The 12864-nt window shown below is 37.9% G+C and overlaps 1 protein-coding gene across 6 annotated transcripts in view; it reads right to left on the reverse strand.

The window, feature by feature from the left end:
- Positions 1-12864, reverse strand: part of LOC135711393 (Kv channel-interacting protein 1-like) — a 271759-nt gene that overhangs the window by 25777 nt on the left and 233118 nt on the right. For all 6 annotated transcript variants that reach the window (XM_065234267.1, XM_065234264.1, XM_065234269.1 and 3 more), the window contains exon 4: positions 7540-7731. In XM_065234267.1, the coding sequence (XP_065090339.1) occupies positions 7540-7731 (192 nt within the window). The remainder of the gene's footprint in view (positions 1-7539; positions 7732-12864) is intronic.

A 12864-nucleotide genomic window follows, 5' to 3' on the forward strand; every position in this document is an offset into this window, starting at 1 on the left:
ACTAAAACTTCAATTCTGATCGAAATGACGTCTGCGACAAAGTTGTTAAGAAAAGTAGAGCAATTATGGGAAAAATATACACGGTATATTTTAGTAATCATGAGTAAACATTTAAAAAGCGTTAAAACTGAAATATTTCAAAAGCATATCTTCAATATTAATAATTGATATTTAAAATGAAGCTTTGAAACTTAAAGAGTACTTAAATCCATGATCACTTGGAAATTGACCAAAATCGCAAAACATCAGCTCTTCGTCATATTTCAAAACTCCCAGAAAAACTTACTCCACAACTTTGTGCTAGACGTCTTTTCGATCAGAAGTGTCGTTTTCGAGCAACAATTTATTGAAAATGGCATAGACGCCATTTAAAAAAAAAAAAGTGATAACATCCAAAGTGGGTGAACTTATGTTAAATGTGAATGATTGCCCATAACAAACAACTTGGCATACTTTTATGCAAATCAAAGAAGCTCCAGTTTTTCCGAATCGTCATTTGGCGTGGGACTGCCCTTTACATAACCGTCGTCTTCTCACAATCGAATTTCCCTCAGAACAATACTTACCAATACTCTTGTAGAGTTCTTTACATAGCTCGCTAGAAATTTATCTCTGAAATACTTCCGCGTTATTTTTCGAATTTCTTTTAAATCATTTCAAAATTTACAAGGAGTTTTCTTATATCTTTTAAAATTCAAAGGGACTATATCCTGAAAATTGAGACCAGTCTAAGGACCATGAAATTTGTTCAAGGTCCAGAATCTTATTTTTCTGTAGAAAGGATTAATTAGTTATCAAAATTCACGGGCTTTCATGGTTTTCCCGAATTTACATCTTATCTTCGAAAAGGTCATACCACGTTTCAAAATTTTTCAAATCTCTGATTTTTTTTTCTTAATTTTGAAACGAGCTGATTTTTTTTTTGTTTCAAAAGAAAATTCTTATTTAAAAAGTTTATAATCAGATCAATAACCTACAGTGAAATTAGCGGTATATAGAGAAGCTCAATAAATTTCATTCAGAGATGTTCAGTAGCCACAGATCTTGAAATATTTTCTGAGGGTGATTTTTCTTATTATTTCTAGTGAAATGTTTCACAAGATTTATTTTGCATTTTTTCAAGAATGTTCTTAGAATCATCTCAGTATTTTTATATGTAGAGTTTTTTCTTAATTGTCCTTAACCATGGCCCACTTAGCCTGAGCTTTTTCCGCATTTATATCGCTGTGAAGCAACTGTAAACTCTAGAGGGAATTTATATCTGTAACTGAAAACAGTTTGATTTTGTTTGCAATCCTGGTTAAATTTTCATATTTAATTATCTTAAAGATAAATCGTAAAGTTCAAACGTTTGTAGGGGTAAGAGCTCGGACCATCATCATCATATTCAGTTAGTAATGGAACAATCTCTGTTGCTTATTACAGCGCTCTTAGTGGACGCTTTCGAAAGCTTTTGATGGCTATTTGTTGACAGCAACAATAACAATAACAGTGTTAATTTTCAGTTCATAAAACGCTCTTGTTTTGGCAAACAGTTACCATGCAAGAGGAGCGTAGAAGAAAAAAAAAATCGTGCACAGTCACCTGAATAATGCATCGTGGTTCGCGTCCAAGCAGGCTAAGTATTAAATTTTCCTTGAAACACCGTATGACGCGTGCTCAAAACGTACAGGGAAACCTTGTAGACGCATTGGAAGCCTCAAAGTAAACTCCGGAGTGGAACTGTCAACCGTCAGCTCCATGGAAAGGTCGAAGAAGCAACCCAGGTATGTCCGATCGCGATTTGATTAAAAAGTATGATGCCGCCCATAGTACAGTGCAGCGAATTTGCTACCGCGAAGGCTTACATACATACCGCGTCAGAAGGCAACCAAATCGATCACTCAAGCAAAATTCCGTAGCTAGAACCCGTGCTCGAAAACTGTATGACAACCTGATTACCAAGTCCGGTGGGTGCCGAGGGGGGCGAAACATCTAAATCTCAATTCTAGATGCTAAAAAAATCTCACACTAGCGAATCAATCTTTGAAAAATCATCTTTCATTTCTCGCATCTACTTGCACCGCGCTTCATCTTTTTGCACGAAATCTTCAAAATCGACATAAATCTTCCTTCTATCTACTCAGCGTGCGTGCAGCTATCCACAGCAAAACACAATCTTTTCTGCATCGTAGATAGACTCGTCCCCCTCGGTGGGTGCATACTTATGGATAATGAAACCTATGTAAAGGCTGACTTCGGACAGTTTTCAGGACCAACATTTTACGAAGAAGTGTCCCTGGCAGATTCAAATTTGTTTTTGCGGATAAATTTGCACGCAAATATATGATCTGGCAGGGAATTTGCAGCTGCGGCCAAAAAAAAAAGGTTTCCGCCACTGAGATAATGATGAACTCGGAGGTTTACAAAACCGAACATCTTCAGATGTGAATTCTACCCTTCATCCAGTCACATGATGGTTCGGTAACATTTTGGGCGGATGTTGCGAGTTGTCACTACAGCCGGGAAGAACAACAATGGTTCAATGACAACGGAGTCCAGTTTGTTCCGAAAATACTCAATTCGCCCAATTGTCCCCAGTTCAGGCCCTTTGAAAACTATTGGGCAATCATGAAGATAAAACTGAAGGTAAAAGTACAGTCATCAAAACGGCAGCTTAGATGAGAAATTGGTGGGACAAAATCACCAAAACAGTAGACGAGTAATAATTCATTATGTTTTTATTCTTCTTAAAATATGAGGAACAGTATGCACTTGAGTGAAAACCGTTTTTAGATCCGTTAATTCAAATCCGAAATAGACCCAAATGATGATGTTCCATTACTAAGGCTGTGTTCCATTTGGTGAATTTTCACTTTTTGAACCCAGGCCTGCTGGGGTAAGAGGTAATCACACTAACCACTGCACCACCAGCACCGCTAATTTTGACACTTCGAAAATACATTACAATGTTCGAAAATCCCTCTGTTGTTGATCGTCCGATTTTCGAAAAGGTGTTTGTCAAAATTTATTCCTTGTCTGTAAAAAATAAGTCTGTTAGGCTGTGAACCATTTGCCGAGTTAACTTTAACTCGTGGTTAAAAGTGACATTTCGAAAGTTATTTTCTATGTTCGAAAATCCCTGTGCTGTCGATCGACCGATTTTCGAGAAGAACTTAGCCAAGGTTGTCAAAATTCAACTTCTTGTTTGTCAAAAGTAACCACGTTCGGATAGCAGGGTTAATCGATAACTTTCCATCTGTCAAATTTTAACCAAAAGTTAAAATAATCCACCAAATGGTTCAGAGCCTTAGAATAGCAGGTTTATTTCAAAAGTTTCCATCTGTCAAATTTAGGAAAAAATTCACCAAATTGATCACAGCCTAAGTGGGCCATGCTTTAGAATAAACATTTTCAAGCTTTCTCATTCCATGAGCACAATGTGCAATGAGCGAGTCAAAATTTTGCAATATTTGATTTTTGTTTTAATTCAAGTCATGAACAAATTTCTAGATGCATATCCTAGGCAATATTTTAATAATTTAACGGTGCCGGTGGTGTAGTGGTAAGCGTGATTACCTCTCACCCCAGCAGGCCTGGGTTCAATCCCAGTCGGCGCCGCCGGGATGTTCTGAGGCACAACATCTCTGAACACACCTTCCTTCGGAAGGGAAGTAAAGCCGTTGGTCCCCGGTTCATGAGTTGATGGGTCGATAAGTAGGGTCCAGGTGTGGGAGCTGCCTTCCTGGCACGTCGGTAGCATTGGTGCTCAGCACGGAAAACAAGATTGACGGAAAAAACAAACCAAAGGAAAAAAAACCCGAATTTATCCACCTATGGTGTGATCAGACCCTTCTTACTTATTCAAGTTTATTTATTTTATTGTCATTATCAGTGACCAAGCCCCCCACCTCCGTGTCATCCAGTGACGCTACGCCACTGCCTGGGGGTACCCGGAATATATCCGGGTGTAGTCTATTTGGTGAGGCTACCAATCACCTTATCAGCGTATTTTAATGTGATTTAATGGGTTTTAATTCAATTCATATTCAAGCAACTTCCCCGGGGTACCCGGAACATGTCCAAGTGTGTCCAATGTGGTCTGGAACACTTAACACGACTTGCATTGATCTTATTTTTGAATTCTGTAGTAATTTGATGTGTCGCATGATGGTTTTAATACGTTTTCCGTTAAATCCAGCGTGAAGGCCCATATTCACCGGATCTTATTCCGGCCATATCTCCGGAACCGGTTCACCGATTCCAAAACCGTTCAATAGCAGCGTTCAATGGGACCCCAAGACCTATCATTTGGCGCCGAGTTTGTCCAAATCGGTTGAGCGGTTGCTGAGAAACGTGAGCGCGTTCATTTCGTTACATACACACACACATACACACATACACACATACACACACACACACACACAGACATGTTCCGATCACGTCGAGCTGAATCTAATGGTATATGACACTCGGCCCTCCGGGCCTCGGATCGATAGTCGGTTTTTCAAGTGATATCTATACCCTTCTTTGTAAGAAGGGTAAAACAAATAGTTAAAGTGAAAAATTAAATTTTGAAATCACTCAAAATACTTTTCATTGAAATCATTATATCAGGGATTCTAAACATATCTTTAGGCCAATTCTGACTTAACAATAATTGGGACTATTTAATGCCCAATAACATTCGATCTAATGGCCTTCGACACACTTCATGTTCTCAAGCAAATTTCGAGGTTCAAAGACCTCGCATAAAAAAAATAATAGTTATGAGACTTAGAGAATTTGGAGATGAAGGTAGAACTTTTTTCAGAAATGTTGATCTTTAATAAAAATTGGTGTTGAGTTAAGGGATACGGGTGTCAGTCGTCCCTGGCTTCGCCTATGATTCGATTTGTGGTCTTGCACAAAGTTGCTCTGCATAGTTTGCCCAAAATAGTCAATACCAAAGTAACCAAAAGTTCTGATAAAAGGCTATTTGAGGCTTAAGCAGCTCGGTTGAAGGTGGTTTATAGAATTCTAAACAGCCTCATTTTTAAGTCGTTATAAGAACTTGAAATTTCCGGTACCATAATTGAAGAGCATTCTAAGCAGCTTCTGGTGGAACTTGAATAGCACTTTTAGAAAATAAGTTAAGGAAAGGTTTTTGTCCTCTACACCAATTTTATATTTAGTTCGCAATTTTATGAATGTTAATTCTAAAGTCAGGTGGAAGTTATTTTCTAAAGGCAGGTATGAACGTGTATTGATTTAACAGCATTAGAAGTAGTATAAGAGCTGTTTGAAGAATTAAACCCAGTCTTTCTGCGTGAGAGCCCCAGCACAAACCGCAGCGCCATCTGAGATATATTAAAGTGAGCTGTTGTCCCGCCTAATGTTGGAGTTTTAAGTGCTAGCTGACTGACTTGAATACGAAACACAACACCTCGATGAATTTTAAATTGGCGTTTGCTCGCATACACAGGTTCGAATCCAGGGAATTGCTCTTTAATTTTTTTTAATGTTTGGATAGAATATTGATGCACTGCATAAATATAAGAATTATAATTTAGTGGCTCAGATCATTTCATATTCAAGGACATGAAATTTTGCTACCAATGAAGACTAATCACGAATGACCGTTAAAGCGACTATAATAAAATGTGGGCTTTGATGGTTCTTTTAAGAAACTTTCAAGTTGATAAGAAGTTCAAGTTGGAACTTGTTCGGAAGTTTGTTGTGGCCATATTTTCAGCCTTGTCTGAAGTTCCTAAGAAGTGCTCAGGGATGCTTTTTTGAACTTTTTTTGAACTTCAAGTTCCTTGTGTGCTTTCTATAGCATTTAAAGTAGCCAGAAAATTTTGTTTTAACTTTATATGCACGTTATGGAACTTGAAAGTTTTGTCGGAACTTTAGTTGAACTTTATGGAACTTGAAAGTTCTGTCAGAACTTTATTCGAAATTTATGGAACTTGAAGGTTCTGTTGAAATTATATTTGAACTTATGGAACTTGAATGTTGGTTTTATCGTTGAATATGGAACTTTTGGATGCTTGAGTATTGAGCAATGCCTTAATTGGCAAGCAAATGAAGTCACCCAGGCATGGAAAATCATTTGCATTCATTTCGTGCATTCATTTACATTCATTTGTCCCTAACTTTTTTAACAACAGAATTCCGCAAAATAGTTTGTAGGTTTTGTTATTAACTACAACTTTTGTTAACATTTCAAATCCGTAACTCTTATGCATGACGAACCAGAGCAAACAGAAGCCACTACTGATTTTCAGTGAATGTATTTTACATTCAATGAAAAACAGTAACAAGTTCTGCCCGTTCTAGTTCGTGATGCATAAGAGATACAGATTTTAGTTATGTATAAAAGTTGTAGCTAATAACAAAACCTACAAAAGCTCTGTACATCATTTTGTGAAATGCTGTTGATGAAAAAAGTTAGAGGCAAATGAATGTAAATGATTGCATGAAAAGAATGTACATGATTTTCCATTCCTGAAGTCACCACGCTGTTTCTTCGAGCCTATCAAAGAGATAGCTTGGCAAAAGAAATGGTTGTTCGATTCGTACCGTCATCAAACATTGCTCTTTACTCAAGTATCTCCTTCAACTAAACATATGACATTTTCTACCCGTTTCCCATACATTTACCCATTTAAAATTCTCATCCAAATTCGTTCAAATTGAATAAAGCAAAAGAGAATTTGGAAGCAGTGGGTTGACACACCCTATTGTCTGCATAGCCAAAGAGAGATCTAAAATCTCTCAAAATCTGACTCTATAGTTTATGAACCAACCCAGACAACTAGTGTCTTCTTATTCGCAACTTTGCGCTGTAGATTTTTTCAATATGTATTTCCGATTAAAGCAAAACCATTGCTTCTTGATCTACCTCGATTAAATTTAAATTCCGACGTCTATTTATTTTTGAACAGTACCCAATATTCAGTGCGTTAAGTTTCATACGTACTGCCATGCCGTTTTGCCTCTCAGCATTCTTAATTAAACATTGAAATGCTACACTGCGGATCGTGTTTGGTAAACAAACAGATACTATACTCCAAAGCAAGCGAAAGGAACATAGATTGATGAAACCGAGAGAAAGAACGAGCAAAAAGTTTCTCACTCTAAAGTAAACACTGGGTAGGTATATATACACGTATCATCAAGTGAAAGAAAAACGAATGTACCTATAAATATTCATATTATTTTCAGTATATGCCAACTCCTTTTCACCAATGTAGCATGATTCGATGAAAAAGAACACATCCAATTTTCGTTTGATTAGCCAAAATACAAATAACAGCGATAGTTATATGTGCGTTGGTGGTTATGTTCGGATCCGCAGTCATCTGAATCTGTGTGCGGTCCGGATCGATCAACACGTAATCACATACACCTTATGCGTCCAAAAATCTAGGTCAATTGAATAATAAAAATCCTTCTCTAGAGGCATGGAGGAAATCCCTGTCGAATTCGCACATATTGAACCTTCGGCATTATTACCAGCATCGTCAACGCACTCATCCCCGCACTCTCACACCTACAACCTACAGCTATCCTTACCACCGAGCGGGAAAAACTGCGAATAGATGCCCTTGAAGGTATCCTCCTTGACGATCCCGGTGGGGCACTCGGCCTTGAAGCCGCGGTATATCCGCTTAATTTCGTCTTCGGTGAAGCGGGCAGTGCGCGTCAGCTCCACCAGCGAGTCCGGATAGTAGCGCTGGGGAACGGGCAGATCTTCGGCTTCTTCTTCTGCAGGAATAGAAGGGTAAAAAGAAAAATGGAAAAACGAAAAGAGTGAGTATAAATATTTCATCAAAGCCATCATCATCATCATCATCATCATTTCCCACCCAGGTCTTTTCGGGGTTGTGTGTCTTCTTGTTGGTAGAGTAGGACAGGCCAAAACGCACCCCTGGGTTAAAATGGTCCAGCCATGTTTTTCATAGTTTTTTCATTATCGATTCGCGAATTTAACGTGCAGCAGTCCAAAATGCATCCCTTTGCTAAAATGGCCCTTGCTTTCCCATTAATAATTCTGGAATTTTATGAGGCGAAATGCTAAGTACTGGGTGCTTTATTTTGAAAAAAAGCGATACATTTTTTATAGGCTACACACTTGGGAAAATTAATTTACATTTAGGCGCTCTGAGACTAACATATACGAGCGCCAATTTTGACATAAAATTGAGTCATAATAAACACAAAATTCAGCTCAATCAAACGTACTTTCCAACTTTTCAGTCTCGGAGCACTTAATTTTACATGACATGTTTGTTTACGACTCATCCTTTATGTCAAAGATGGATTCCGTCACGTGTAAGATTAGGTATTTCTAAGTGTGTATCCTTGAGTTTGATTCATAACCCCAACGTATAAGTCTGTGGAAAAAATGGTAAAGATTGATGAAGGTTTAGAGGTCGCGGTTTGAAATTTATATTGGAACTACTATGGAAGAATTAAAAAAAAATCACTTAAAAATCACGCCCTAACTTTGGTTCTACTTGTCCAAATGTTGAAATAGTTTAGTTGCTATGACTAGAGTCGGAGTATAATGAGTCACACCAAGAGAAAAACAGTTGAACTCGCATCACGGTTTTCGAAAGATTCCCTTTCTTGTCACTTGGCAACAGAGGACTTCTACATCAACTTCAAATGACTTTTCGCTTTAAAAAAATAAATGGCGGCTGAAGTGAATAATTATATCAGTGATTTTGTCAAATTATCTTATGAAAAATAGTAGAAATAATCATTACTGCTTGGAAAAAAATCCGTTCCTGAAAACGGGAACGGACCGTGAACTAAAAATCACGGCCAGCTATCCAGAACAAAATTTTCTCAAATATACACCGTGAACTATGGTTCACGGCTGTGGTTCACGAATATGGGAACTCTTTTTTTCCCGTGTGATCATTACCTTACGTATCCCATGACAATATAATGCTTATTGCGTGTTTATGATCATTTCTTCAATTACATTTTATATTTTATTGCAATACCTTTCGTGGACCTTTCATAGCATCATAATGTTTGCTTACTTTGCATGATAGGTAGCCGGTTTGACAGCTCAATAGGTAGACTTGGCTTCACTCTTGGCGTGACTCATTATACACCGACCAGTGTTGATAAAATTATGACCAGTGTTGATAAAAATCATTCCTTCTACTCTCAAACATATTTATAAACAGAGAAAGATTAAAATTAAACTATTTTATGGTTAAGCAATGTTTACAGATTGGTAAGATTACAATTTTCTCTAAAATAATACTACTTGGAATTCGTTTAGTGTATGCCAATGAACTTTGGCAGACTTTTATTAATGCAACACTTCGTCACCCTACTGAAGTTAATAGCATTCCTAACCAGGTAATTAACTTTGTCTTTCGCACGGAAGTTGCTCGTGAAATCTCCAAGGAACAATTCGAAATAACATTTTTTTTATAAATTATTGTTCCCTCATTCGGAGGCACCGATGCCCTTGACGAGTGAGGAGTCGCTTGTTAAATTTGTGAAGTGCCGTGTTCTACTGATAGTGTCCTCGAATTCCGCGGAAAAACCATGGTTCTGCTAAGGATCTGTAGGCTTTATCCTTCGAATACTTCACACGATGGTAAACACATTTTTTTCCTTTCCAGGATAATGCTTCCAATCGCTATCATTTGCGCGACTCCCGTGGCCAATACGTTGCTATCTATTGCTACTGTTGGTTGCGCAAGGAGGCTTTTACCCAAGTGGACAAGCTGACCCGTGGTGAAGTACATCTATATTTTGACTACTCCTGGCCAAGGCTATGACCGAAGCCAAACGGCGGGATTCGAGGGATTCAAATAAATAGGCAGCCGAGTTGCTGCTGATAGATATGACTGAGAGAGCCAAGAACTACCTACGACGTTGTATCAGATCAATTCCAACAATCAGGTCAATCTTCCAACTGAAAACATTCGGTGGTGACGCATCCCAGTGTTTGGAGAGGTTCCACCTACGAGGGTCAGAAACCTAAGCTAGTTGACATCTCCAAAGAGCTCACAATGCGTTGCAACGGAACGGAATAAGTTAAAAGTGGGTATTGTCAGCAGACCAGATCCGAATCTGGTTTTATGAGAATCGAGAATTACCTAACAACCAGTATAACCGTGCAGTAGCAGAAGAAGACTCGATTTCAGGTTTCGCATAAGTCCTTCCCGGAGAAATCCTTTTCAAGTAAGTTGGACTTAAGTACTCTTTTTGTGGAAATGTTTAAACCAAGCTTTTGAAATTTTCGGGTCTCCTCAACAGCTCCCATTTCGATCAAATGACGTTCGACGGAGCCAATCCCGCTGATATCATGAAGTCACCTCGGAAAACAAGTCCTCCCTGCGTCAGGTCAGTTCGGTGAAACAGATCTCCAGGCCAACAGGAGGAAACGAGTTCACTGCAAACAACTAACGTTTACCTGCTTTTACCAGGAGCCAAAGGAGAGAGGACTCCCAAAAAGCAGCAGCCTTCATTGATAAACAATGCTGCTTGAATTATAAATTAATTTAAAGTATATTTATTTCTTTGAAAATAAAATTCGATTTTAAAAATTTTATCTTTGTTCACGATTCAACAGTATTCAAAAGAAGTCGATGGTACAGTAACAATACATTTGACAAATAAAGCCCTTTTATACATCAATCACAGACTAGAACTTTATTCTTTGAATGAATAATCCAATTTTATACTAAGTTCACATTCTCTCTCTTTATACCGAAGGAGAGTTGCGATTTTGCGTAGCTTTTATACTAGGGGAAATTTCTTGGCTATGTATCTAATATTGGGCCCATCGCTATTTATCAATTTTATCTAGATGAACACGTTATTGGGACGTTACTAATGGATATTTTTGGTTGCTATTGAAAATTTAGTCGATTGCTGAATTTATGTATGGGCCCAAATTAGGGACACTTAAAAAATATTAAAATCTAAATAGATTAAAAGTTACACTAAATCGCAACTCTCCTAACCGACGCATAGCTTGATATAAAGAGAGAGAGAATTGGAACATAGTATAAAAATGGATTATACGTGAAAAAGCATTAAACAAACATATATGTGATGATTTATTTGTAGAAGTGCATTTTTGTCTACTATTTAATATTCTTGTTTAAATTGATTGTTTACAAATAAAAATAAAAGCGTTTGATCAAGATAAAATTATTCAAAGCAAAATATCGAATACATTTTACAGCTGATTTATCAAAATGACAATATCAACTAAATTCAGTAGCCATTCCTGTGCCACTAGAACTATGCTACCTACAAACAAGCAGTACAAGAAAAAGAAAGATCAGCTACCAAGCAACCGAGGTTTTCAGCGATGAAATCTGACCGATCCACGACCAGTGTAAACGAATCTCGGAACGATAATTGGATGCCGTGGATAATTAGAAGCTTTTTTCATCATTGAGAACAATACTCCTTTCTAGTGAATTTAGCTAATAGTAATGTTTAGCGCTTGACGGTTCGTTTGGTTCTTTTTGCTTCAGTCTATGCGTGTCTTTATTCAACATCTCTGGCAACATTGTTTGAGACTGATGTTTCCCTTGATTTGTTTTCCGTCGATCTTGTTTTCCGTACTGAGTATTGCGCATTTCACACCAAACTGTGGATTGATAGGCGCGTTTTCACTTATTAAAAAGTGTGATAAAAATGTGAGTTTTCGTCTAACCAAAGACACCAATTCGGTGCACTTACTCCTTGAGATGCAAGCAATAAGTGCTCCGAAGACACGAAAACGATTTGACGAAAATGTGTACTTTTATCAGACTTTTTGCATTTTTCGGGGCAGTCCAATTTCAGATGCCATTAGCAATACCAACGCTACCGATGTGGTGTGGTGTGGGGGAACAAAGACCGAAGCCACGTTCGATCATGCCGTGTTTGAGTTTGGCATTTAGCTGAGCGGAGTGAATGACCAGCCAACATTGAGAATGATATAGAAGAAAAATAAATCATATCTAGTTATTGTGTGGTTGGAATCGCCGGAGGAGGATGTCCGCGGAATGATGGTCATGCATGTCGGTTTTTCGGAGAATATCGTGTAGAATGATTCGGGCCCGTCTGCCATATGCAGAATGTTTACATTCTGTATATGTTGGACGAGTTCTGTGTCGTTTTCTGCCATTTTTTAATCAAAAGCTTATTGCATATCGCATATTAGCTTATTGCGTGCTCTCAACTTAGTGTTCTAGACGCACTTCCACAGTTATTAATTGAGAGCTTTCGATGCCTGTACCATTTTTGCATTGATATGATTGTGTGACAAGTCCAATCATACTTCTATGCCCAGGGAAGTCGAGAAAATTTCCAACCCGAAAGATTCCCTCGACCGAACCGGGAATTGAACCCAGCCACCTCCAGCATGGTCTTGCTTTATAGCTGTGCCTCTACCGACTGAGCTAAGGGAGGCCCCTTTTTAATCAATTTGAATTCATAATGTGTGAATCCGCACCATTGAACAACGATCATCGTTGGATTTGGTGAGTTTGTTCCAGTTGAAGAACGTTATTTATGCATAATCTTGATTTCTTGATTTTGTGAGTTTTTAGCTGATCGGAGTGTGTGATCGAGATTGGTGATGAAGGTTCTGGCCAGGGGATAGTCAACATTATATGGAAGTATCGTTATACATATCAGATTCTCGTGCAGCTTTAGAATTAACAGCACAACATTTATGACACAGATGTTACAAAATATCCATGTGATCTATTGGTTTAAATTATTTAAGTTTATCAGAAACAACAACAACAAGTTTATTTTTAGCGCCTCGATGATGGAACATCTTTAGATTAATTTTTTCATTACTAATTCAGGTTGAATTTATTGAAAATCTTTAGATTTAAATTATACACCCATATTCCCGTT

Source organism: Ochlerotatus camptorhynchus, unplaced genomic scaffold, assembly GCF_037179485.1.
Source record: "Ochlerotatus camptorhynchus isolate MF236.1 unplaced genomic scaffold, CSIRO-AGI_Acam_v1.1 ptg000432l, whole genome shotgun sequence".
Taxonomy (NCBI): Eukaryota; Metazoa; Arthropoda; class Insecta; order Diptera; family Culicidae; genus Ochlerotatus; species Ochlerotatus camptorhynchus.